Source organism: Haplochromis burtoni, unplaced genomic scaffold (assembly GCF_018398535.1).
Source record: "Haplochromis burtoni strain Fernald_Lab_line unplaced genomic scaffold, NCSU_Asbu1 Contig_1138, whole genome shotgun sequence".
NCBI classification, from domain to species: Eukaryota; Metazoa; Chordata; class Actinopteri; order Cichliformes; family Cichlidae; genus Haplochromis; species Haplochromis burtoni.
This window is the reverse complement of record NW_024583499.1, coordinates 28,191-56,098: the sequence shown is the minus strand read 5'-3', so window position 1 is coordinate 56,098 and position 27,908 is coordinate 28,191. Positions and strand designations below refer to the sequence as shown.

The 27,908-nt window shown below is 39.5% G+C and overlaps 1 protein-coding gene across 1 annotated transcript; it reads left to right on the top strand.

Moving 5' to 3' along the window:
• Nucleotides 1-169: 169 nt before the first annotated feature.
• On the top strand, nt 170-27,908 carry dennd3a (DENN/MADD domain containing 3a). Its single transcript, XM_042216617.1, has 30 exons — nt 170-406; nt 5,579-5,677; nt 6,187-6,342; nt 8,087-8,222; nt 8,723-8,838; nt 8,932-9,062; nt 9,171-9,282; nt 9,385-9,504; nt 9,584-9,682; nt 9,767-9,886; nt 10,354-10,469; nt 11,463-11,618; nt 11,744-11,840; nt 11,934-12,037; nt 12,841-13,040; nt 13,119-13,278; nt 13,490-13,646; nt 14,070-14,292; nt 15,902-15,981; nt 16,363-16,542; nt 16,661-16,831; nt 17,857-17,986; nt 18,151-18,258; nt 21,217-21,314; nt 23,027-23,181; nt 23,810-23,876; nt 23,954-24,026; nt 24,133-24,251; nt 24,350-24,487; nt 25,802-27,908. Exons 2-30 carry the CDS (start codon nt 5,597-5,599, stop codon nt 25,994-25,996), a joined length of 3,798 nt encoding a protein of 1,265 aa, XP_042072551.1. The 5' UTR covers nt 170-406; nt 5,579-5,596; the 3' UTR covers nt 25,997-27,908.

Here is a 27,908-nt window from a genome sequence, read left to right as displayed (position 1 = left end):
ATATTAAATTGTATAATAATAACTCTTCTAATTGTATTGTATCTAAAGTTCTCGCAAAATGGATAGTGCACTGCGGTGAATATCCAGTAGACGGAGCCTTTGCGAAGCAAAATGCCCCCTCTTCGAACTGCCAAACTAAAAAGCTCTTATTTTGAAATTTGGTTCACAGGAAGTTCAGTTAACGCGTCGCCGCTCTGAGTTTGACAGACCAGCGGCAAACTTCGGACTGTGTGTGAGTGAGAAAGTAAGCTGTGAATCAGAGCACACAGTAAAAGTTGGTCTCAGTGCTGAAGTCCCTGCTGCAGCTGTCTCACGGCTTTCTAACCGCAAGCTGGAGCCGTTGTTAGCTGGAGGCTAACCCCCTGTTTAAAGTGTATCCAGTGGAAATGATCGAGAAATATTTAAGGTCAGTCTCTAATTTTAACCCTTGCTATGTGAGGAATCCTGCTCGGTTGGTCTCACAGCTCAGTTTCACGTGTTTTACATTTTCATCTGCTGGTATTAAAGTTTTTAACCTTGTTGTAATGTGTGACAGCATGTTTACATGACTGTTTTAGGCGTATTGTTGTTGCTAATGCGCTGTTTTGATTTGTTCGGGCTGTATACACGATGAACTCGGGGCAAGTCTTGGCACATTAAGCCACATGTTGCTCATATTTTGTGCTTTTCCACCCGCCCGCCAAACGAAAGAGAGATCATAGGGCGTGTCAACAGCAGTCTTGCAAACCGAGTGAAGAAAGAGCTGTAAAATGTTTACTTTACTCCCTACTGCTTGCCTTCATTTATTTATTTTACTGTTTAAAGTCATCAGAGGGTTTTTAGGGGTCTTTCGTGCACATTAAAGGGGCATGCCACCCTTTTTAACAGGTTACTCACTTCTTGTGTCCTATCTAAGAAGTTTAACCAGTCTTCCCATGATTTTGGATTTTCCTGGGATCTAAAACCTACTTTTATTTTCCACTGGTAGGTGTTAATAGCTATGAGAAAAATTGAGAGCCGCCTTCCAGCACAGTCACTACTAAAAGGAGGCTTTGTTTATCTAAATGGCAAGTTATATTTCAGAAGTTTGTCTTTTAGGAAAGGAACTATCATATGGTGGAGAAATGAGACAGGAATTCCTAAAACTGCTTTCATTACTCTGTAAGAGCAACATTTGTTTTAACCACTTCCATTTTCCAAACCGTCTTCTTCCATATTTCTTTTCAGTTCCATAAAATACATTTAAAGCACGGCTGAAATTGCCACTGGCTGCATCAAAGCGGCTTCCTCTCAGACAGATATGATGACAAACTTGTTTGTTACAGATGGTGGACAGCCTCTGGATGGCTGCCTCTCACAGCATGGCGTTACCTCCTTAAGCTACACACCCTAGTCAAGTTTAAATACTGTTACTTGTGGGTACACTAATGGTTAGGCTGTCTCAGTTTGTTTAAATGGTGGTTTCACTGCATCTGAAGTTTATTAAGTCTTTGATGGTGCATGTATGTGTAACATAGTTCAAAAACTGTTTAATAGTATACAAATAAACACAACCCCCCAACATGAGGTTGGCTAAATTAGGGGTTTTCAGGGAAATAAGTGAGTTAACTATGTGCTTTTTTTCCTTGACACAGCAGGGTGGTTAGTAAGAGGCTGGAATGGCCTGAGAAAGGATTGCACGCAAGTGTGTCGAAGTTTAAGAAAGAATAGAAGATGATGAGACAAAAGGACAGAAATAAAAATAAAGGAAAGAGAAAAGCTAGGAGGGTGCTAGAGGTATGTTGGAGTACATAATGTAGGCAGGAGGTTGAGGAAAAAGAGGAAAATGTAATAGGGTATAGGTCACTGGGTTCAGCCTGGAGCTGCAACTAATGCAAGTCAGATGTTTATTCTGACACTGGTACATAGGCAGCCTGATGGTAGCTTGGTAAGTTTACTCAAAAGGACTTTAATTGGCATTGTATTTTGATGATACCTGAACAAAGGTGTTGTTTCATCTCAAATCATCAAACTTTAAACACTTTTGCTCAGCAGTGTTTTTTCTCTTGGAGCTCTGCCATGCAGGCCATTTCTGCCCAGTCTCTTTCATATGTTGGAGTCATGAACACTGACGTCACAGGAGCTTGCAAAGAAAAGCGTCTGGACTTCTTTAAGTTACAGTAACTTAAAGAAGTCCAGACGCTTTTCTTTGCAAGCTCCTTTGACTACGATGACCTGGATGACTGAGAACCTTCACAGACATGAACACTGACCTTATCTAAGGCGAGTGAGGCCTGCAGTTCTTTGGATGTTGTTTTGGAGTCTTTTGTGACCTCTTAGATGAGTTATCGCTGTGCTCTTGGGGTCATTTTAGCGATTTTTGCCACTCCTGGGAAGGTTCATCACTCTTCCATGTTTTTGCCATTTGTGGATAATGGCTCTCACTGTGGTTCACTGGAGTTCCACAGCTTTCAAAATGGCTTTTTAACCTTTTCCAGACTGAGAGATCTCAGTTATTTTGTTTCTCATTTGTTCCTGAATTTCCTTGGATTGCGACATGATGTCTGGGTTTTGATGATCTCTTGGTCTACTCCACTTTGTCAGGCAGGTCCGATTTAAGTGATTTCCTTATTGAGACATGTGTGGCAGTAATCAGGCCTGGGTGTGGCTAGAGAAATTGAACTCAGCTTTTCAAAAATATGATACACCACAGTTAATTTGTGTTATAACATCACTTTTCACACGGTCTCATGTAGATTAGATTTTTTCCCGCTTTACTAAAAAACCCTTCATTTAGAAACTGCATTTTGTGTTTGCTTGTGTTATTTTTTTTTGGACTAAAATTTAAATTTGTTTGATGATCTTTAACATTTAAGTGTGACAAACATAAAAAAAAATAAAAAAAAAAAAATAGAAAAGCAGGAAAGGGTCAAACACTTTTTTACACCACTGTAATATATTCTGTGAAATTGTAGCTTCATATATCAAGTGCTTTTAGATATTTATGTATGTTTTTTAATAAAAGGCCTGTCCTCCTGCTTTTAGACTTTTCTTTCATACATTGAAATCTGCCACAATAATTTTAATGTTAATGTTTAAACTCAAAAACCTTTAAGGATAAAGGCTCGATACTCTAACTCCTCTTTCTCACCATAAAATCTAATCAGAATTTGCAGTTTGAGACACATACACCAATAAATCTAAATCCCAGGATGTGCTAGTTGAAACGCATTTAATACATAAAAAACAGTCCTGTAGCGTTGCGTATTTAAGCACACACTAACAAACAAAATATCACATCAAAAGACAACTAGTGACAATTTGTGACTGACATATATTGGTGTTTTACAGTAAAGGAAAGTAAAACGTGTGTAGTACTTTTTTTAACATGACATTTTTAGTCATAAAAATAAATACATGCTGCTTTAATTCAACTTTAATGCAGGGCTTAGCAAATATGATAAGTTGTACCACAAAAATATCAGTAGATGATACTATAACTATTGCTACTACTGCCCGTCACACCTCCCAGGGTATGGACCACCAAAAGTAGATCTCCAGAGGTTTCAGTAGAAAGCTTAATCCCAATAGAACGAAATTGTAATTGAGAATTTATTTATTTATTTTTAAAAAGTCATTTTCAAGTCCAAGACGAATGCTTGAAGTAATGATAACAGCAGGAATGTCCAGAAGCATCATTCTGAAACACTGAAAGAATAAAAACTTCTAAAAGTAACCACATATAATATAAATAACATAAATGTCCAGCTTCAGTTCAGCGTTTAATATCATGAATTTACCAAAGAAATTCTAGGATCAGCATGTTTTGTGAAAAAAGAACTGTAAGAGCATCTATTTTTTTCTTTTTTTTTTAAATGTATCCACAATTGCTGAGAATCATCAAGTTTAAAAACTAATGCTGTGACTTTTCTTTAGCCACTACAGATGGAATCAAATGTGGCGATATGTCAGGCAAAAAAGTTTTTTAAAAAAAGGTTTGCTTACAGGAATTTTTGATGTTAATGACAAAACTGGTTTACTGCATCAGTGATCAAATTCTAACATCTGCTGTTTGTGCGATTTAGATTTTTTAAATATCCTTTTTGCATCACATAGTCCAGATGAATGCAATGCTGTGTGCATGTGTGACAGCATGCATCCTGAGGAAGTTGTGGTGAAGGATTTTGTCTATGCTCTGACAAATCTTGTGGCTTTTATTTAGCTGATGCTTAATTTTACAAATTTGATTAATCAAAACCTAGTTTCTTTACGCAAAGTGAAACTCAAACTCCGATATAGACAGCATTTGGTTTGAGAATTTTATTAGTCATGGTTAAAATTGTTGAACCGTCACCACAGCTGCTTCACCTCTTCACTGTAGTCAGATTTACAGTTGGGGTCAGAAGTTTACATTTACTCATCATCTGCATGAATGTTGCAGGAATTTTGGACTTTGATTGCTTTGAACTGTTGTTTTTCTAGGTTTGAATGATTGTAGAGGATTAAAAAAACAAGAATTGGGTATGCAATCCACAAACACCAGGTCAAAATTTTACATACAGGCTCAAATAAACACATACACTCCCACCTCCTTTATTATTCCAACAACTTTGTGTAGCGTAACAGTATTACTGTCAACAAAACAGCCCCACCGCATGATACTACTACCACCATGCTAGACAGCTGGTACCGTGTTCTTAGGTTTTAAAGCCTCACTTTTACGCCTCAGATCAAACCTCTTATCACTGAATCCAAATCAATCTTTGTCTCATCTGACTATTAAACCTTTCTCCAGAAAGCATTTGGTGGTGTTCCAGGCAGTTTCCAGGTCATGGCAGGCTTGAGCCTAGGTGGTTTTTGGGTTGGTCATGAACATTCTAACCAGTTTGGGTCTTCTTCTAGAGTTTGGCAAAGTGTTCACACATCCAAATAACTTACATACAGCTATTTGGACTGATGACATTGAAATCTGCAGGGTTTTTTTTTTAGAAATGGCTCCAAGACACCTTCCCAGCTTGTGTAAACTTACAATTCTCCTTCTCAGATCATCACTGAGTTTCTTGGACTTTCCCATTGTTCTGAGTATTGGTCAGTCCAATGAGTGCTGTCAAACAAATCCCTTTAGTAGTTGCTGAATTGGAGAAAATCCAAAATTAATTAAAACATGTGCACCTAACTCTTTTTTTCTTTTTAAGCCATGAAAGATGTACACTGTACAATCATTCCAACCTGAAAAAAAGGTTCAAAGAAAGCCCAAAATTACCTTTACATACACTCATCATGGGCATGAATGCAAACTTCTAAACAACTGCACCTGCTAGTTCTCTGTCACTACAGTAAGGGTTACTGATGCATTTACCCTCAATAAAATCATGTTTAGTTGTGTGACATCATAACACGGCAACTCATCTGCAGATTCAGTCCAGAAACAGTCATACCTACTGTGAGTGGAATACCTAAATAAGCATTGTTTTAAAATATAAGTTTCTCTGACTTGATACGTTTCCTGATGTGTTAATACTACTACAAAAATTGCAGGGAAAGCTATCTCAGTATAAATTTGAGTTGTAGAAAAAAGCTCTTATCTCATCTAAATACACACTGTGTGCCTTTTTGGCAGTTTGAGTGCTTGGATGTGATGGCGGAGCTCCCATCTGGACTGCTTGAGGCATGTGTAGTAGTTGGAGCCCACAGTGATAAGCTTCGAGATATACACCAGGTATGTATGCAGACAGATAGTCTGTCAATCAAAGTCAGTCAAAAGACGGATAAAAAGTGTGACCATGCTGTTGAAGCAAAAACAGGCACACAAAGAATAAAAACAAAAAATCGTACATATTTCTGGGCTATCTGAATCCTTCCTGCAAACAAAAGCTCTTTTCGATACTTGTGGATTGTAACTCTAGAAGGAGCAGATTTTTGCTTTTATGTAGGTCAGCCTTTAAATCACAATAGCTGTGAACACTTATGTCCACAACATGAAGAGCATGATTCATTTCAAGTAGAATTGGGTGCGTTATGAACTGTTTGGCTAATCAAAAGTCTGATGTATAGAAATAATATCATGTATGCCATAATGCTTCTTAATCAGTCATACTTATTAATTTCAAAGAGTTTACAACCGTAGGTTATAGTACGTGTAAGAGCAAAATAAATCCTCTGTATTGTTTTATATGTATGGTCTCTAAAACATGACTGAAAATATAAACATGACAAACTTCATTGCAGCTCCAACAACAGGGTAAGTTAAATGGACTCCCACTGTTGGAAGCTGAGGTACTGCAGGTCCATGCCCCGCCTTTTGTTTCCAAAGAGACCAATTCAAGCCAGGTGATTGCTCCAGCTTTCAGCCGTGTCCAGAGGAGGAGGAGCTTCATTAAGAAAGTATGCATCATTATTATTATTATTATTATTATTATTATATTACACAGGATCACAGAAAAACAAATTGTCTGCTGCTTGCGGTATTTCATGTGTCTTAAACTAAAGACACTTATACTACTTATACTAAAGCATACTACTGTGCTGAGTCCAAATCTGTAGTAGGATTTAGCCTAGGATGTCAGGTTCTGAAGTTATACACGATATCATTAGCTATTCATACAGACACAAGAAACTGATTTTATATTTGTTATACAGTCACTGTACATAACTACATTTTTCTTCAAAACTGTGAGAGATTACAAAAACTTTTCACATTAACAAACGTGTAAATAATAAGTTCACTTGAGTTTTCATGCAATGCACATGCACTGTTCAAAAGTGCTTTAGGCACTTGCTTTTGCGGTTGTGAGAGTCTGCACTTGACCACTGCAGAAACCAGCAGTAATTGCCCATCATGTTGGGGTTGAAGCTGCCTTGATATCTTGTCTCCGTGGTGTCAATATCCTTGTTGGATTGTTCTCCGTGTTCATCACTTACATCACCCATATTTGGACTGAAAAAATCCAGATGAGAATGCAAAAAATGCATTTTGAGTGACATTTGGCAGTCGAGTTGCTGATACGCTGCTAACATGTTGCTTACAAGTTCAACATAGTTTTCAACCCGATGGTTGCCAAGAAAGTTTTACACAACTAGCAGAAATGCATCCCAAGCAGAAAGTTCAAGCATGTTCAGTTTGGAGCTAAACGCATCATTTTGCAGATGTCAAAAATTCCAGCAGCTCAGGAATTTTTTCCAAACCTATCCTTCAGATACTGGAGGCCATTTCCATTACCATCAATTGCCATGTCAAAGTATTAGGCCCAGTTTAATGTGAAGTGGTGGAAGTTACACTTTTAGTGGATCAACCACTGATGCATGTAGCACATTGTATTGGCAAACAGTGTGCTCAACTCTGGATGGCCACTGCTTCACTTTGTAATGATTGTTATCATCACAACTGTTCCATAGCCACAGAAAGGACATGTGTTCTGTGTACCCCAACTGTAGACTCAACAGCAGTGCCACAACCTTCAGGTCACCACAAATGTCCCAGTTATGATTTGAATAGTTGATCAGCTTCCATTGACTCATGTGTCTCTTTCATTCCCACAGCATGAGCATTAGGAACAGAAAGCTTTTCGTTACTCTGATTGCATGGGGTGTATTTAGCACAAATATAGCAAAGATTGTCTGGATGGTTAACGCAGCTCCACCTACTCATCTTTAGGATAAAACACACTAATAGACTTGCTAGCAAAATAAGAAAACAGTTCTGTAAACTATAAGCTTGCGCTTAGCCAATCTTGCATTGTATAGAGGCTTAGCAACTGCTGACCCTGCAGGAACACGCTGCTGCATGATGTGTTACAAACGCGGGCTTATTTACCATGTAGTGGCCAAACTGTACTTGACCTTTAACTTAAGATTTAGACGTCCTAGGTGAATTTTAACTTCAGATTTGGAATCAGCGCACGCAAAATCTTTGTTTTCCTGTGTTATTATTAGTATTATATAGTAAACGAAAAAACAGACTATCTGCAGAACAGTGGCTCAATTCCTTCACAGCAAGAAGTCCTGGGTTCAGCCCTGGGCAGGGCCCTTCTTTGCAATGCTTGAATGTTCTTCCAGGTTAATGCTGCATGTCTGGGCCCAGGGCACTCTTGCAAAAGAGTTTCTTGCTCATGCATTTTCCTTTTTGCAGAAGAGGAGAGATCGTGCTGCAGAGACTCTGTCTAATGGAGAAGCAGCCAATCGCGCTGAAGTGTCATCAGCAACAGAAGACATCAGTGTTCCAAAGGATTTGGATCTTATTGCTTTACCAGAGCTATGCTTCCCAGGTATTCTGTGTAAATTTCCATTGTGACAAACCAAACATTACTGAGGATTAAGCTGAATAGCACTGCTGCACACTACAGAATTACATAATAATCCAGTCTGTTGCTTGAGTAATCTATTCTTAGGCAATGACTGTATCTAGACTGATATGGTTTTACTAATGCCAGGTATTCTTCTTTCTTTCTCTAGTTAAGTCTTACTTAACTAGAGACCATCATGCTTAGATGCATTTTTCCAGTCTAAGATCAAGAATCTGAAAATTTATTACCATGCGTTGCACAGTCGAGCATTAGAAGTCCCATTTTCCTGCTCTTTAATCTAGGTTTAGAGGCATTATGAAATTGCATTTGCATATAGCCACTTCCACTGGCAGCCAGGACGTTTCCACTCTTATTGCTTTGTCTCTTGGCGACATGGATTAACTTAACGAGCATCTGTGCATTTTGTTGTATGGCATAATCTTAAAATATCTCTGGGGTTTTTTTTGTTTTTTTTCATCTAGGTGGTCTTGAGTTAGCCAGTGAGCAGAAACAAGACAGTTATCACTTCCTGGTTTTTACTGACATGTTTGGGAACCGAACCCATGGAGTCGTTGTGCAGTACTACAGAGCTGTGCTGGTACAAATGCATACTCTCAATTTAACAGAAGGACATTCTAGGACTAATCAGTGCAGACAATCAGTATTACTCATTGGCTTCCTTTTGTGTCAGTCCTGTCAGGAAGGCGTCTTCCAGAACGGTCACAGGGGAAGCTCAACTAAAGCACGTTTCTACGCACCCTTTGCTGTGTGTATCATCTCCAAGTTCCCCTACTACAATGCCCTGAAAGACTGCCTGTCATGGTAACTTCTTTTGAACATACAGTTGATAAATAACCTTGACCTTGGTTGTGTTTTACTTTGTGCATTTAAATTAATCTTTCATTTGGCCTCCTGCCTGCACATGCTCAGTCTCCTGGTCCAGCTGCATACTGCAAGACAAGCCGATTTTGAGGAGACAGTGAAGGAGTTTTCAGCCAAGCTGTCCCTCGTGCCATTACCCCCTCCTGGACAGCTGCATGTGGTCAGGAAAAACTTTTCTTTCTCCATCAGATAACTCCACCTTATTGTCTTTGTGTCAGACAGCTCTGATAGATCCTTATAGTAAAATTCTTCTCTTTGTTAGTCTTTCAGTCTTCGTCCTCTTCAAGTATATCTTCCATCAAGAGAGGATCAGGACAGTCCTGTTGTTGACATCGACCTGCATCTGCCTTTCCTCTGTTTTACTCACACCGTATTGCTCCAGGTACTGCATATGGCAGTGTGGTATTAGCATTTAAATATGACAGAAAAAATGAGATCCTAAGTATTTTTTCACTCTTCAGGTGTTGTCCTACCTTCTCCAAGAGCAGCGACTGGTCTTGTTCTCCTGTGACTGGGCCAGACTCACTCTTGTTGCAGAGTGTCTGCTGTTGTACCTCCAGGTTAGTGTAAAGAACATCGTGTTAAAGTGCCCATATTGACTTATTTTTCATTCCTAAATATTTTAGCCGTGTTTTCTCTTTCAGCCTCTGTCCTGGCAGCAGCCTTATGTTCCCGTCTTGGCGAGAGGAATGTTGGACTTCATAATGGCTCCCACTGCCTTTCTCATGGGCTGTCACATCAGTCATTTTGAAGAGGTTGCTGCAGTAAGTACAATGCTGTCGTTATCAGCGTTTAAACATTAGGCTTTTTGTGTCTACGTGTGCTTTTTTTTTTAAAAACCATAATGAGGGAGTACACTCTTGGTTTCCTTCCTTGCTGACAACAGATAGATCGTGGAAACCTTTCTTATCTAAGGAAGTGGTGTTTTAAATATTTGGGGATTTTAGCTTAAGCTTATAATAACCTTTACAGTAATTACTAGATGTGCATTGAAGAAAATAAATAATAAATTACAATTTTCTTTGTAAATTGTCTCAGTTGAGCTCACATACAGCATCCAACAATAGCTGTTTGTTCTCATCTGTATTCGTCTTTATTCAAGCTGAGTCCACATATTCTACAGAGGCAGTCTGTTTGTCAGACTGAGATCTTCTGTTAGGCTGGATTGTACTCTACTGTACCTATTGTACCTACAATATATGCGTCTGTTTGTGCTCATTTGTGGGAATAGGAGACAGAAGACCTCATTCTGGTGAACATCGATGATGGCAGCATTCAGACATCGTGGTGCGAAACAGTCGACCTGCCTGCTATCCCTCTGGTTGCAGCTGAGAGCTTTACATCAAGGTAACAAACATGTGCCTCAATGTAAAAGTAGACTGCTTAACAGATACTGTGACAATAAAAGGAACTATTATGCTTTTACTTATTTTGTGTACTCTTATAGTGTTGGTGCTCTTATTAGATTTCAGTAAGTTAGATCCGCAAATGTCAACACAATCCCTGTGAGCCAAGATTTTGTTTCTGACAGTTGTGTCAAGCTGACATCAGGTTGGCACTGAACAGGAAGCGTTGGCCAGGGGGCAGCCAATCAGAAGAAAGTAGACATGGAGAAAGAGACCTTTAAGGAACAGTAGTTGAAACCATTTATTTCAGGCAGATAGACAGTATAAGATGAAAAAGGGCCTGTTGAGAATGTTAAGCTGCTCTAAAATAAGAATATGGAGTTGGAAATGGAGTGACCAGATCCCAACAAACTAAATATGCAGAAATTTGTGTGGGACAAAGTGGAACACATCAATAATGCTAAGAGGTATATTTAACTTAAAATACAATACAATACAATAAATTCTACATGTTGGAGGCTTGTCATTTAGTAAGAACAGGATAAATATATTTTATTTCAAAGTCTCTTGCTAAGTAGATACAAGCTTTTTATCCTAATGAGTATGCATTAGGCTTGTTAACATTTTTCTGATTATAACAAAAAACCTTCCCTTTACAAAAGTGCTTGTTCTGCAGAATCAGTCAAAATGTGGGACAGACACGAAATAAAAATTCTGTGCAGTCCAACATAAACAGCAACATCTGGTCACCCTAGCTAAAAATGAGCATAACATGTCTGTTTATAGAGAGAAGCATATATGTTCAAACTGAGGTTTGGCATGCAACTCTTTCAGCTCGAATCACACCAGCTTTTGAACTAAATGTTACAACTGCTGCCCTAAAAACTGCCTAAATCAAATTACAAAGGCAGTGAATTTTTAAATGAAGTCCTTTTTTTTTTTTTTTTTTTTAAATACATATTTGGGATGTGTGTATGTCTGTGTCTGTTTGCAGGGCAGAGAGTCTGCAGCTTCATTTTGACCTGGAGCTGTGCCATCTTGCAGCTGGAACCGATGCTAATGGTCTGCGATCTCAACGCAGAGACTGGCAGAGACGGCTCAACACACAGATACAAAATATCGCCCTAGAATTGGTGGTCAACATCTTCAGGTACAGCTTTGCAAATGTCATAGAAATAAATGATTACTATTACAAACTGAGTATATTTAAAATCATTTTATCACTCTCCCTCTCTTTCTTTGCTTCAATTCCATGTATATGGATGGTTTTGTCAGTGGGGTGCAGGACTTCCTAAGCCATGAACACAGGGTTTTTAACAGCGAGGAATTTCTGAGAACGAGGGAGCCAGCAGACCAGTTGTTTTACAAGAAGGTACACTCCCACCTCTACAAACTAAAAAAGCGCCCACTGGTAAACACAAAAACGCTAACTGCTCTTACGCGTTTCTCTTTGTTGCTATCTCAGGTATTAGAAACTCACATCTTCCACTCATTCCTGCGTGACCGGCTAAACAGGAAATGGGACACCTTCAGCCGGATGGAGCAGAACACACGTAATCTCATGCACAAGTATGATAAGAGCATGATGTCATCACTGGTTTCAGTGTGAATGTTAATCAGTTCCAACATTACACGTTTCGTCAAACAATCTCAGGTGGTAGCTCTCAAACAGGTACAGCAGGTGTCCACTGTCTTAGTGTAATTTACTTGTGAGTCATTACTCAGCATTTTCCTGTCTGTACTCCTTGCAACATACAGAGGCTGAAAGGTGCTCATGACTCATGAAACTCATAATGAATAACCAGATTGAATGACTTTTGTTGCGGTCATGCATTTGTTCCAGTGCTGGTTGCAATTGACATTAAATCAGGATTTTCATTAGAATACTTTGCTTTGGAGATGTTTTTACTGTCATCGCATAACATGTCAGCTAGTTTGCTGACTTGGCCTCTGGGGATAACAAGCTTCCAGTGCAGGCAACAGATTTGTTGGCCAAAAATTCCTCTTCTGTCCTTGGTCATAATTTGCAAATTCATATAAATAGAAAATAAAACACCATAAAAGACAAATACATAGAATATGATTGACAACTATGTCAGAATAGATTTTTAGCAAATCCAGTCCTTTTTTGCTGTTTTGCACATAGTATGCAACCAAAGCCAGCTGAAGCATGATTGGTCAGTAAAACTCAGACTTTTTTTTCATTCAGATATTTGTTTATAGAGATTTTACAGTCATAAATGACATGTTAAAAATGCACGCTATCCTCTGTAAATAAATAGATTTGCCTGATTCAATTACTTTCACCTGCTTGCTGTCATCACCAACCATAAAGAAAACACAATCTGTGCCTCAATCATTTTTCGATTCAGGAATCGTGGAATGACGGAGTCTCCCCGGCGTCCTCCCATGTCTGAGCTATCCAGGTCTGGCTACAGAACATACGCCAGCCCTGACAACAAGCTGAGCAAAAGGCTGGGAGCCAGCCTGCCAAATCTGGTGCAGTCTGTCAGTGAAACTTTACCCGTCATCAGTCCCAGAACAGTCTGCAGGAAGATGACACCTGATATTGGTCAGTCCCAGTTAAGGAAAAGTGAAAGTGATTTAGCCAAGTAGCAATCAGTTTCTAATTTTGTTTGTCTCCCTTCAGGTTTAAAGTCCCCCAAGAAAGCAGTGAAAGTTTTCCGTCTTCCAGAATTCCCTCCTCCGCTGGCCTACCACTATGTCCAAAACTATTATTCTGACATGATTGCTTCACTAGGGAAAGCTATTAATGCTACACCACCGGAAGAGTCTGCTCTACTGGCCAGGTACGAGAACGAAGAAACCTGAAATCTCATATAAAGTAGAAATTTATAAAAATGTACAAGGAAATAGGTTCACGTTTCTTCAATAAATTGTATTAATTTTTGGATGGATGGATGGATGGATGGATGGATGTCTCTATTTAAGTCATTTTAACAATATCTGAACCTTATATAGTGTCAGATCCCTAACCATCTCATCTATTTCTCTGTTCAGGTACCATTATCTGCGTGGTTTGGTCAACACTGTGTCCAACAGGCGTCTTGATGCATTAGAGGACTTCCAGAGTCTGTACAAGACAGACTCTGATATTTTTCCCTCTCAGATGGTTAAGTCTTTAGTGGACTCGCTGCCAGAGTCTGAACGTTTACAGGTCAGTTCAGGTTGTCATGACTGTGTGTTTTACTCTCCCTGCAGATATAAACCCTGTTGCCTAGAACCACCTTAGTTAATTACATCTTTAGCCACTTAAACACGATATACTTGTGTTTAAGTAACCATAGTTTTCTTCTTTCTTTACAAACTACCCTCAGTAAGATTGTGAGGTGTTAACAGCATCAAATATCATGTCAGCAACTCAGTTTCTCATCACAGGATAAGTAGGTGATTGCAGATTATTTTAACAATAATGACTTTCGGTGCAAAAAAGGGCAAGTCCACTGCTTCCACCTCACCTTCTAGTCTAAATGGCTTTGGTTGCATACTATGTGCTAGTCTTAGTTGTTTGTGTGTAATCTTACTGACAGTTAAATAAATAAACAAAGGCCTCTGCCATAATGTTGAAATCTCCCGACAGGCGGATAGAAAGGCCGAACTCAAACGGCTTATCAGTCGGGTCAAAAGGGACCAGGAGCGGGAATGTGCGGGCCGTGGAAACGGGCACGAGGAAGGCGCCATAAAGAGATTCCAGCTGCCAACAAAATACATGCAGCTTGAGGAGTTTGTGAAATGTGTCCAGGAGTCTGGCATTGTTAAAGACCAAGGAACTATTCACAGACTCTTTGATGCTCTAACTGTAGGTAGGTACTTATTTATTTGACCAATTACCCTAAAAGCTGTGAGAAGTCTCAGGTTTTTTATTTGAATTACACATAATTTTCGGGGGGGGGGGCGGAGCCTGCTTTGTACTCTCTCACTAAAGCATGTCAGAATTGGTAAATCACACATGCACACACTCACAGGATATTTCCTGTGTCCTTGTCCTTCTTCCTCTCTTTTTCCAAGCAAATATTTATTCTTCGGGTTAAACATTACCTCACTCTTTCTTGAAGGCATAACCAGAGCTTCACTGGGCAGTCGTTGCCCTATGACCTCTTTTTATTTGCTGTTTACTTTTTGCACATACTCGAGGTGTTCTCAGTCGGAACAGAGGTGACTTTTTCAGTAAAAGAAGCATCAGTTCACAAGGTGCAAGTAGTTCCACAGTCCCTGATCTGACAACTTTCATGTTGGCTAAGATTTTTCTTGTGTTTGGTTTTAGATATTAAAGCTTTGGCGCGTGTAGTAAAGATTTTCAGTTCCAGTAGTAATAATAATTTGGGAAAGAGTGTCACTAAAACATATGTGATTGGAAAAGAAGGAAGGAAGCTTACAGTGAGAACTTATCTTTGCCTGCACACTGGGATTTTGGAAAACACCTTTCTTTTTTTTTTCTGTCATAACATCCTGTTGGAGGTTGTGACAGGCTAATGTCAGGTTTTCCTTTCTACTTTTGCTGCGGAAGACATCAACAGGATTTGAATCTCCTTTTGCATTGTAAATGTATTATAATTACTGTTTCCTATTATAAGTTCCTGTTGTATAGTCACTTAAAAAAGTGGTGTTTATATAAAAATGACTACAACATAACACATGGTTATGTAGTAATTTTAGAACGTGTTACGAAAGCGTTGATGTTAAATGAAAAAGGCAGTCAGGCGGTGACTGTGTGTGATTCAGTGGGTGAGAACATAGTTTCGTATCTCTCTGGGTGGTTGTTTGGGTGTGGGGGTGCACAGAGGTGATGCACTGTATGTGGCCATTGTTGGAGAACAGTAGGGATTGCAACTTGCAGTCGCTCACTCTGCAGGCATGCTTGGAAAGAGAAACAGAGCTGACTCAGAGAGTAAGCAGATGCCTGTTTATAATAATAATAATAATAGAAATAATAATGGATTGGATTTATATAGCGCTTTTCAAGGCACCCAAAGCGCTTTATAATACCACTATTCACCACACTGGTGGTGGCAGCTACAGTTGTAGCCACAGTTGCCCTGGGGCAGACTGACAGAAGCGAGGCTGCCATATCGTGCCATCGGCCCCTCTGGCCAACACCAGTAGGCAAGTAGGGTAAAGTGTCTTGCCCAAGGACACAACGACCAGGACAGAGAGTCCAGGGATCGAACCGGCGACCTTCCGGTTACAGATGCGATTCCCAACCCCCTGAGCCACGGTCGCCCCGACAGTTATGACAGTTTGTGACACAATTCTGGGTTCATGACAACTTAAAGACTTATTATTTTTATTAAATGATGTTTAAAATGAGGTTTTAAACTGTTGCAGACCAAGTAGGTCTGATAATTATATATCAGACCTACTATCCACAAACTCTCTTCAGTTGTTTTGAAAGTGTGTGTTTGTTTGATGCAGGTCATCAGAAGCAGGTCAGTCCAGATTTGTTCAAGGTTTTTTACACCATCTGGAAGGAGACTGAGGCTGAGGCACAAGAGGTCTGTACTGTACTTTACGCTACTTTAAACAAATTACGATGGGAGAATTAACAGTGATTTGCGGTTCTGTGTAGATTATAATTTAAATTATAAACCTACTATTAAGTTTTGTTTCTGCAAATGGGGAAAAAGTGCCATTCTTTAAGTTAAAATTTCAGTTTATTTCCTTGAAATTCAAATAATTACAATTATTTTTAATTATTTTCTCAGATCTATGAAGTGGTAACTCAAAATTCTGAGATTAAAAACCTGAAATTTTGGACTTATGGATGACAAAAGATTCTTTCGTTTTTTCAGTGGCAGAAACCAGTTTCAATAGTTTACACTGTAGTTGAACAAATTGGCACTTTATGCAGGTTTTTGTGTTCGTTTGATCTGAAGGTTTGTCTGCCAACATCTGTTTTGGAGCACATTGAGGCCAACGAGTGCGTCTTCAAGGTGTCGTCTTCAGTAAAGACGAGCCGCGGAGTGGGGAAAATCGCCATGACTCAGCGACGGCTCTTCCTGCTCACGGATGGACGGCCAGGATACGTGGAGGTGGCACAGTACCGAGATTTAGATGTGAGATTAAAAGAAGAGAAATCCCGAGATACAAATACAGCTCTGCCCAGTAAGATAAGACTTGAAACGGCAATCTATAGTAGATGTTGTCTTTGTGTACTTTTGTTTTTTGTTTTAGGAAGTAAAGGTCTCCTCAGCTCCCTTCATGCTCCTGCGAATCCCAGGCCTGAAGCTTCGTGTCCGGGGAAGGAAGGAAACTTTTGAAGCTAATTTGAAAACGGAAACTGAGCTTTGGAACCTGATGGTCAAGGAGATGTGGGCCGGGCGCTTCACAGCTGACCAGCACAAGGTAAATCTGTGATGAAGAGGCTGTGTGGGTGTTGCTGTGAGGGAGCATAGAGGAAAATGATAAGCTTCATCAATTTATTGAGTTACCTTGCTCGTTTATTATTCATACCTCGTGTTTATTCAGGCATCAGTTTGAGTGTGTGTCAGTTCCTGTGAGGGAGTGGTTGAAATTCCCTCAGTTATACATGAACACAAATAGGCACACTTGAACAAACACAGGGGGTTTCCTTTGTGAAACCAAAAGATGTAACTGTAAAATATTTGTCTGTCACATTTACCCCCCTCACTGTTGTTCTCTTCTCTTTATTTAAAATATTATCATTTCTCACTTCCTTTGATTGTCAGTTTCTATAGTCAGGCAGCCTGTGATGACTGTCCAACTTGTCTGACAGGATAAACATCTACAGCACTGCTTAGTCACATGTAAATCTTGTTTGATTGTTGATTATTTCAGTTGTAATTGCCTATATTTACAGCTTGTCCTGTTTGTATATCATGTCAATATAAGTATTTTTGGGTGTGATAAGTTTATTGAGACCATAAATCTTTAGTAAACTAAGATATAGTCATTCTGAAAAAGAGTGACCATATATCTTTAATTTGACTTGATTTGATTGGTCAATGCATTATGAAGACTGAAATATATGTATGACCTCTGAGATGGATTGCCATTGCTGTATACGCCTTTTAAGTCTGAGAGTATGACTCATGATGACTATTTATCCTGGTATATTTTTTTTCTCCTTTGTGACATCAGCATTTTTTTTTTTTCCATTTTTATTATAAAAAAAAAAAACTTAACCGCTGTTGTATGTATGTCTGGTCTGGTGATGGCATCTGGCTTATTGAGGTTGACCTTGAACATCAGTCAAAAGTACATTAGTGAGTGTTTACACCAGCTGAAATTGTATTCTACAAACTTTGTAAAAGTATAAGGATCGTAGCCATAAGCATTGCCTTTTAATGCTTTTTTTTTTTCTTTTTTTTTTTTTTAAACAAAAAATTCTGTCTCTCTCTTTCTCTCAGGACCCCCAGTACATGCAGCAAGCTCTGACCAATGCCTTATTAATGGACGCAGTAGTGGGAAGTCTTCAGAGCAGCAAGGCTATCTATGCTGCTTCTAAGCTGGCTTACTTTGACCGCATCAAGATGGAAGGTAGAGAAAGATGTGCTTTGTTATGGTTATGGACATATTTGCGTAATAAAACGGTGCCCGTTTGGAAACTTTATGACTCATCGAGACTACAGTAATCTTTCACTTTGAGTTTGTGCTTTCATCACCTGGTTAAGGTTAGTTGCTTCTCTTTGCTTTGTCTCCAGTCCCAATGATGGTTCCCAAGACAACTGCAGAGATACTAAAGCACAAAATTAACCCTTCGCTGGAACTTGCTTCACCTCAGGCTGTGGATGTTCTTCTCTACACATCAGGTACACACACACAGAGACACACAGCTTTTAAATGTGTCCCGTAAACAGCAGTCACAACACACACACACCAACAGTTTTAAATGTGTCCCGTAAACGAGCAGTTTCTCCATCATTTCTCATCAACACTGTTACAACAAGTTTCAGCCTCTTCCCCTTTTTTATTGGTCATTGTGGGAGTCGATGATGTGATTGGCTCTTTGGAGCAGCAGAGCAATTTCCCAATCTAACTGTGACACTAACGTGCATGCACTGACATATATGTTGACTAATGCACAAAAAAACCCAACCTGGTGTTTATCTGTCATCACTGTGGCACACACTGACATAAAAAACATGCAGATGCAATAAAGTTCCTCAACCACACTTCCTCCCCAGTCTCATATTACAGTAAACAGCAAAAGGAGTTGCAAGATATTTAAAAACATGCTGGGAAGGAAACCTCTCCTCAATCTCTTAAATAAATGGTCATAAATATGTGGACTCTGTTCTTTTTATTGTGAGCTGTGAAATCATAGGAAAGCACAGGATAAGTGCTTTACATAGTGATTACAAAACTGCAGCTGGAATGGCTGTATGGGCTGTCTGGGTCCTGGGGAGGCCATGACTGAGGGTGTGCAAATGTTTTTTGTTTTTGTTTTATCAAGGTTTGCTTGAATTGCGTCGGCAGTGTGTCTGGGATCATTGTCATGCTGAAAAAGTAAGCTGTTAATATTTCAGGGTGTAAAAGTCTCATGGTACTTCTTTTCTCTCATAATTCTGTCAATTTAAAAAGAAAGATTGCAGACTCTACTTCTTTCTAAAAGGAAGTATAAAGAACAGACACTGACACGAGTTATGAAGAAATGTAAGGACTGCTGAAGTAGGGCTGTTCGATATAACGATAAAAAAACGTCTATCGTCTATCGCCGAAAACGGCGGCCTTTACAACTTATGTCTGTGGAGGTGGTGAGTGACAGGAGAAGGCGGCTAAGCTGTCATCCCTGATGGACAACATCTCCCACCCCATGCAGCAGACTGTGACAGCACTGAGCAGCTCCTTCAGTGGGAGACTGCGGCACCCACGGTGTGGGACGGAGAGATTTCGCAGGTCTTTCCTCCCCACTGCTGTCAGACTCCATAATAAAAACTTTAACTGATCAAGCACACACATCCATACATATGCAATAATACTAAGTGCAATAATCCTTTCTGTCATCGTTGTATTTTTACTCAGTTGTATATAGTATTTGTATTTGTATTCTATTTTTATCTTATTGTATATTTATTTTATTTTATTCTCTGTATATAGTATTTTATTCTATTCTGTACAGTTGTGTACTGTATTTATTCTTATTGTATCCTAATTTTTGCCTCATAACTTTTGCACTGTCCACTTCCTGCTGTGACAAAACAAATTTCCCACGTGTGGGACTAATAAAGGTTATCTTATCTTATCTTATCTTATTAAAATGTATAGTTTCATGTATCTGTTATACAGTCATTGGTTAAAACACTCGACTCCAGCTACATGACGCGCAGCTGGAAACTCTTCCCGCAAGACGAGCTGCCCGAGATTCACATAATTTATAGAAAATGTTACATTTCTGTGATTTATATCGTTATCGGGACGATAGAATTCTTACATCGGGATATGAGATTTTGGCCATATCGCACAGCCCTATGCAGAAGGTTTTTTGTTTTTGTTTTTTTTTAAGTAATTACTTTTTTTGTTTTTTTTGTTTTTTTTCTGTCCTAATTAGTTGTTGACTGTAAACAAGGGGAAGAGAGTTTGTGTAATAAAAGTCTCTGTCTGGACGTGACCTGTGGACTGTTGTTGGCTGGCGGCTTGATCCTGACAGGCGACAGGGATGAGTGATTTGATGAGAATGCAGATCATTTTATGGCCTTCACAGTCACCTGATTTAAACACCTAAGAAGACACAGTAAACTGTGCGTTCCACCACACCGGAAAAACATTAAATAACATAGAATATCTTTTTTCTTTTTTTTTTTTTAATGATATTCATCCTTATATTAGTGTAAAGCAATAGAAGAGTAACTGCCAAGGAAGTGAAACTATCTTCTTGTAGTTTGTGGTTTATTTATTTCTTTTCTTCCTTTAATATGTCACCTATGAATTGTGGTTATTATTTGTGGCCTTTGTTGTTTAGTGCATCCTTGATTTTTATCCTGGGGCACCGACAGCCTGGCACATTATATGGCAGGAAGACCGTGAGTGAAAAGCTTTAAAAAAAGATCCACAGAGCCATTCAGTGGCCTTCAGCAGGCAGCCATCTGGGTCCACTTAAATACATGCTGGTGGCAGACTAACCCCTGCCACTAGCACAGTCACACTCAGTGATCCACACATTAACAAACACATTTCAGTTCTTCTGTAGCAGTCTGCTGCTCTTTGGGATTTCTGCTGGTGAAAAAGAACAAATCTGGCCATTCAGGTCCTCCCTCCCCGGCCCTCTCGGACTCCCTCTCCGGTTTGAATATAGGTCACTGAATTGAGTTCCTGGCACAGATCCGGTTCACACCCCCTTCCCTCTCCCCTCTGTTCTCACCACACTTTTTTCTTTTTCTAACTTTTTCACTTCATAAGTCCTCTTACCTTCTGTTCCACTGCCCTTTTCTGCTCCTTGAAGTAAAAACACAGGATGTTACTTTTTTTTTTTCCTTCTCCATGAGCTGGGGCATTTTTTTAAAAGTGCTGAATCCGTTGGGAGAAATCTGACCGTTGGTTTGGTTGGGTGGAGTCGAGCTGCAAAATAACATTGACATGAAGTGCTTCCCTTCACACTGCTGGAAGAAAACTCCTAAGTAGCCTCTGGAGTAGAAGACAGAAATCTGTAAAAGTAATATTCACTGCAGGCCAAGTGTAATGATAGGGTGTTGAGAAATAACTGATAAACTGTGTGTGTGTGTGTGTGTGTGTGTGTGTGTGTGTGTGTGTGTGTGTGTTCTCTATTTCAGGTCAACTATGGGTATCGGTAAATAAGGGGAAGGTGATGGTGTTTGATGCCTCCAGCTGGTCCCTCACACACACCTGCCATGTTGGGAATGCCAGACTGGTGAGAGGAACACATGAAACAAATAATCAGGCTCAGACTGCTCTAAATGATTGTTTCCAGACATTTTTACTTAACGTCTGGTGCATGACTCCGGTTATCAGTGCAAAAACTCCACCCATCTGCCGTTCAAAACTTTATTTCGAAGGGGCAACCAAGCAGAAGAAAGCTAAAACATCTTGTTTAAGACAACGAATGAAATAGATTTTTTTTTAAACTGTAAACTTTAGAACTACAACAGTTAAGCTCTAATATAAATGTCAATACAATATGGAGCTGGAAATGAACATTGCAGGTCCACTCTTAACACAGTTACAATTTTATTTTTATTCATGAAAATATTTGTATTCAGTTATATGGGTTGGCTGATGCCTGTCCCAGATGTGACAAGGCAAAAAGGAGGGGTACGCTATGGACACGTTGCTTGACTAAGGGCTAAAACACACAGGCAGTCAGGCATTCCTGACCAGATTCATACATGGAGTCACCAGTTAGCCTAACCTGCATGTCTTTGGATTGTGGGAGGAGGCTGGAGTATTGGAGGGAGAGGGAAAACTTTCCAACTCCACACAGTTCAAATCCACTGACCAGTTGTGTCAGTGGATTTGAACCTGGGACTGTCTTGCTGTGATATAACAGTGCCATAGACTGCACTACTGTGCTATGCATGAAAATCAAAAGAAAAGACCCAAAAAAGCAGTAGTAAATATTCAAATTTGATCCTTTCACACAGTTAAGCCTCTACATGTTAAGCTGGCTTCTCTAAACCTCTGCTAGTAGTCTTTTTTTTTTTTTCCACCACTAAATAAAAACACCTGGCCAGATGTTTGCTCATCGCTGAACTAAATCAGCAGATAAGCACACCACAGACATCAGGTACATATTAAGTATATATATTAAGTGGTTTTTGTTTCTCCTTCTCTGGCTTCACTTCAAACATTATCTTTCAACATGAAATCTCATGTTTGTAGGGAATCCACGGTGTGTTTTGAATAGTTTACATTCCCTCAAAGAACAAAGCATTTTCCAGTGATAGCTGGCTGGAGGGTTGAAAGCACCAGCCAGTGGTCGAGCTTCATAAACATTTTCTCCAGGAGAAAGGATTTGTGAGGTTTTAAGACACTTCTTAAGTCTAACCCTTACTTCAACTGTGCAGTTCAGTTACATGAAATATGTTGGAAGTGTGAGACAGAGATGGGCGGAGTATGTGTTTTCACTTATAAAACACTGGCATGACGATTTCTAACTTTCACCAGCAGCGTGAAAACAGCTGTTGAGAAAATATCATGAAATTATTGTAGACAAAGTAATTTAAACATTTTTTCTATTGATAATTTTTAGCTGTAACTTCCAAGTCTATTTGCACATTCTGTAACACAGAGGTACTTGATATTAGAAGTAATGTTTGTCAGGTAGTGTTTCAGTAGTTTATTAGAACAATTTTGCCGCCTAGTGGACATGCTGAGTATTGCGTCCTGCATGAAGCTCTTAGCAGCTCAGCTGGAAGAGCTTCTGACATTTAAAAATATGCAAAGACACCTGCTGTGGCGACCCCATTGTGAATGTGGGAGCAGCTGAAAGGAGCTTTAGAATTAATTGACTGAGTTGTTGGTTTTTTTTGTTACCCAGGTAGAAGATTTTGAAGATCCAGGTAAAAAATGTGTAAAGCTGTAATACCTGCGGACTCGTGCTCAGAAACATGTTTCTGGTTTCAGAACTGCATGTTGGAGGTTGACAAAGATCAGGTGTGGATGGGCTCTGAGGACTCAGTGATCTATATCATCAGCATAGTGGCCATGGTGTGTAACAGACAGCTGACTGAGCACAGGGCAGAGGTCACAGGACTGGCGGTCGACAAAGACAAATACAGGTAACGCAGAACAACAGCCACAACAAAAATACACAATCACCCCCCCCAACTCGGGCCGCACTGCCTCACTGTCCTCACATCACATACCGAACACACCTTCCCAGATTTTCTGCTAAAGCTGCAAATTGTCTCCTCTCTCATTCTAATGTGCTGTTCTTGCTGTCACTCTGCTGTTTCGACCCTTAAACCTCCAGTATTCTCATGGAGGCTTTATAAAGAAGTTTATTCATCACTGCCAATATGATACAATATGATATGTATGAGTACCAACTTCTGATCGAGGGAACATCCAGTTTCTGTTTGTGTATTCTAATCAAACAGTTAATAATTTCAGTTATAAATTCGCAGTTTAAAGAAATGAACTTTGAAACAGAAAGTTAAGAAAAACAGCAAATAAGCGATCAGCAGTATAAAAGCATTCAATTTGTATGATGAATTTCTTGAACTTGTATACTATTCTTATTCAGATGAATAACAATATCATAAGTCGACTGGTTGTTTCAGCAGTATTATCATTATTGTTAGGTAATTAAAGTTGTATTCAAGGAATGGAAATGTTTGTGCCTAATCCACTCTGTTCTTGAAATGTACATTAAAAATAATCTTACCAGCCTGCTTTGTTCTTCAGCCAAAAGGTGGCGTACTCCTGCAGTGCAGAGGGGACAGTCATGGCGTGGGATGTCTCCACATTGCAGGTTGGTTTAATATCAACCATTGTTCACACCTGTTTGCATTTCTCTTTCAGCTTGTTTGACTTTTCCTTTTCCTTCAGGTGAAGAAGCACTTCCGCCTCTCCTGCAGCCGTCTGCAGTCCATTTACAGCTGCAGCGGCACACTTTGGTGTTGTAAGTTTCCTTCACACTGGACAGTTGGAAAAATGGAAAATCTGAGACTTTGATGATGTAAACTGAATACCCTCTCTTTCCGTCTTTCCCTCTGGTCTGGTTTAAGGCTCCAGAGACAGGATAATGGAGGTGTGGAGGAATGGTTCATTAAAACGTTGCATGAATTTACCAGAACAACAAAAAGGCTCCACAACTACTTTCAGCTGTGCTCTGATCTTACCAGAGGTACAAACACACATTTTGCTCTTAATATTGTTTTTCTTTTACAAAATGAAAATACATTTATTAGAGTGACCCCGTTTCACCTGATGTGTTTGTGTCAGCGGGAGGAAATGTGGAGTGTGTGTGCAGATTCTGGAGAGGTGTCTATTTGGCACATTAAAGACTGCAGCAAACCGTTCCACCGCATCACCCTACAGGACTGCACCGGATGCTACTGCATAATTAAAGTTAAAAACCAGGTTAATACACACACACACGCACACGTACAGAGCAGTATGGAAAATATTCTTATTTTTATGGTTGATGTTAATATGATAATCAGTGAGTCTCAGAAGTGCTAATTTTTCACATTTGAACATTCAAAATACAATGTTTTTGTTTTATTTTTATTTGTTTTAGTCCGTCTTTAATTTGTTAAATTCTAAGAGAAGTTAACTAGTTGCAATAGGAGCTTAGGGGAGAGTGGGGCAATGTAAGAAATCTTTCAGTGAAGTTAGCCTTTCAATCATGAATACAACACAAGAATAAAATGGGTATAATGCGGCTTCAGGATCTTAGTTGTTATTCAAACCATAGCAGCAGAAGCAGATCATTAAAAACAATATAAGGCACAAATAAAGGGGTCCTTCAGTCTACTTGCCCTTATGAGGAGCAAAGCTCCATCCACACAAAGCCCCCATCCACTCACCATAAAAAGTTAATGACATTCAGCGACTTCAAGAAAAATTGGGCACAATAATTGCTGGAAACAGAAAGTGGGTGGTTTCTAAGTTCAGCATTTCTCAAGTTCAGGACAGCTGATTGAAATAACTGCCAGTGAAGGGATACTGCAATTGACATGAGAGAAGGTTACTTGGACAACTGTAGCCCAAACTGTTTGCTGACAAAGCAAACGTTTTGGAGGCTAAAGCTTATCTCACTGTGACAGGGTAAGCGAGAGGAAATGGTCCACTCTTCTTTATAGCGTTCCTGCGGGTCATCCATTTGCTGGCAGCTCTCTTAATGTCCCACAACAGCATTTCAGTGAGATTGAGGTCTGGGCTTTGACACGGCGACACCTTTGATCATTGTATTGGTGCACGACAGTTTCAGCTAAGCTTTAGCTGTCAGACTGTCAGCCTGTCAGCCTCACATTTGACTCTGGAATACTTTGGCATACACAGAATTTTGTGGTCAGCTGCAAAGACTGCAAGGTACCCAAGTCCTGGCGATGCAAAACAAGCCCAAATCACCATGTTTCACAGTTGGTATGAGGTGTCTGTGCTCACATGCTGTGTTTAGTTTTCACCTGTGCATTATAGCTAAGCGCCTCCACTTTGGTCTCAGCTGTGACACGTGATGTCACATGACAGCGTCAACTCTAATACGTTATCTAAGACTCCTCCTTTGCTAGCCAAAACGGAAAAATCAGTGTATAATTGTTTAGGGTGAATTTGGCCCCACCTGCTCATCTTACCCCACTTCCCCCCGGTTGTTAACGAATGTTAATCTTAACTGATGCTTGAGAAACTATTTGACATTTAACCAAATTAACTAACCTCTTTGCTGTGTAGGTGTGGGTTGGCGGCATGGGTCGCAGTTCAACCAAAGGGAAGGTTTACATCCTGGACACAGAGCGGTACCAGGTCCTGAAGGAGCTTCACGGCCATACCGACAAAGTGACAGGGCTGTGCTCAGCTGAGGACCGCTACGTCCTCAGTGGAGCTGGAAAACATGATGGGAAGATCGCCATCTGGAAGGTGGAGTAAAGAGGCAGAAGGACTGAAATTATAGTCGGAGTGCAAGTTCTCACTGAATTCCCTCTGTTCAAACAAATCCTGGATAATGAAGGGAAGATCCATATTTGGAAAGCACAGCAAGGAGGAAAGCAATCTGCATCACCGGGATATGAAGGAATGCAAAGAAGCTCAAAGTTTACATGAAGTATGACCAACCCGGGCAGCTTCTCCTGTCTTCTATGAAGTTAAGATTAGAAATACTAACAGAACTTATTTTATCATTTAATGAAGGAAAACTCAAGACTGAAAGAGGGAAAGTGAGCTCATGTTCTGCTGGATAATTTTTCAATCCAAAATGCATCAAAGTTCACTTTAATGAAGGTTTTGAACACATTTAGTGTTTATGTAAGTGCGAACACACATGTGGTAACAGCGTGTGACTGAGCCATACCTCCAACCATGTTTTTGACGTTAGTGTCTGCAGCTCAGAGGAGTCAGAATACCCTGAAAACAAAACTGCGGTTGAAGATTTCACCATGACAGTGGGAAAGCCCCGATAGAAGATTATTTTGATGGAGGGGATGCTTTAATGGACAGGAAATATGATGATACGCAATGGTGGGAACTGGGCTTAAACTTGATCGACACTCAGGTGTGAGTCAGAGGATCTGCAGCAGCTGGAATATGTTTGAACAGGTAATAAAATAGGGGCTAACTGTACAGTATGTCAACAGTAAGAGATATTTTTCCATTGTTGGACAAAGTTTTTCCTTTAATTTTTTTTTTAAATCTTTGTGAAGGAAGTTATGTATTTGTAGTTTTTCCCTCTATCAGGAGGATTATGTAGAAACCAACTGGCCAATTTCCCGTAAAATTGCCAAGCAGGTGGAGTATGGGTAAATGAAGGAACCTATTTCATTTTATTGTTTTCTGGGTTTTTAACACTATGTAGCCATTGGGTTTCTTTGGATCAAGCTGAAAAAATCTACCACATTAGATTTTCCCCGTAAACTTTATCCAGAATTCACACAAGTGGACTGCAAACCAAGCTTTACCAAAGTTATTGTATAGATTTTTTTTCTTTTCCAAAGATTTTTAGTCTATTATAGCCAATCAAAACCAACGACAAATAGGAAGTTGTGTCACGATGCTGCATCGTTTTGATCTACAGGTTGAACTTGACATACAAACTTGGACTTCAGCATTAGACCTCGAGCATGCTCAGTGTACAGAGGCATCTAGTCTGTTTACTTTCAGAGTAGTTTAACAGTTTTCTCTTTGGCAGGCTGCTGTTCAAGAAGATTCCTGTTCACGCGGTGCCTTACAGATATTAAACATTCAGATATTTATTAGGTTAAATCAAAACCAGAGGCTATAAAATGTTTCACGCATGTTATAATATATTTATATTTTGTAATTTTAAGATGGCTTTCAACTCGGTGTTGTTTTAATAGTAGCATTATTTATATTAACTTAGTGGAACTGGAGAAAGTGTCTCACACATAGAGAACATTAAGAGTTTTAAGCATTTATTAAGTGTATTATAAAACTAAAGCCAACTTCATCATCAGTAGTTCTGGTTCACAGAACTATTTTTACATTTTGTCATCTGAGGTTCAAACTGAAGGTTAAACTTGTCCTTTACTCTTGTATTTATACTCTGTATATAACTGCGACACATGACGATGTTGCAAATTAAACGAATGACAACTCAGCCATTGTATTTATACCTTTGCAACCTTTGCTTTTGCACAAGCATGAAAATGTACGTATTCTCTTTTTTTCCTTTTCCTTTTTTTTTAAACTGACAGTCAGTACACTCATTAAAGGAAACCTCAAGTCTGTTTTTATTCTCAGCAAACCGAAGCTTCAGTTTACTTTCTGCTCAGTTAGAAGGATGGTTCACAGGATGGACAACAATAAATACTTAATGAAAAAACAA

What these genes read in the sequence shown, in the direction of transcription:
- dennd3a (XM_042216617.1), top strand. Translation starts at nt 5,597, where the DNA reads ATGGCGGAGCTCCCATCTGGACTGCTTGAGGCATGTGTAGTAGTTGGA. An exon ending in ACCAGAGCTATGCTTCCCAG is followed by an intron (nt 8,223 to 8,722) that starts GTATTCTGTGTA and finishes TTTTTCATCTAG; the next exon opens with GTGGTCTTGAGTTAGCCAGT. An exon ending in TTGGTGGTCAACATCTTCAG is followed by an intron (nt 11,619 to 11,743) that starts GTACAGCTTTGC and finishes TGGTTTTGTCAG; the next exon opens with TGGGGTGCAGGACTTCCTAA.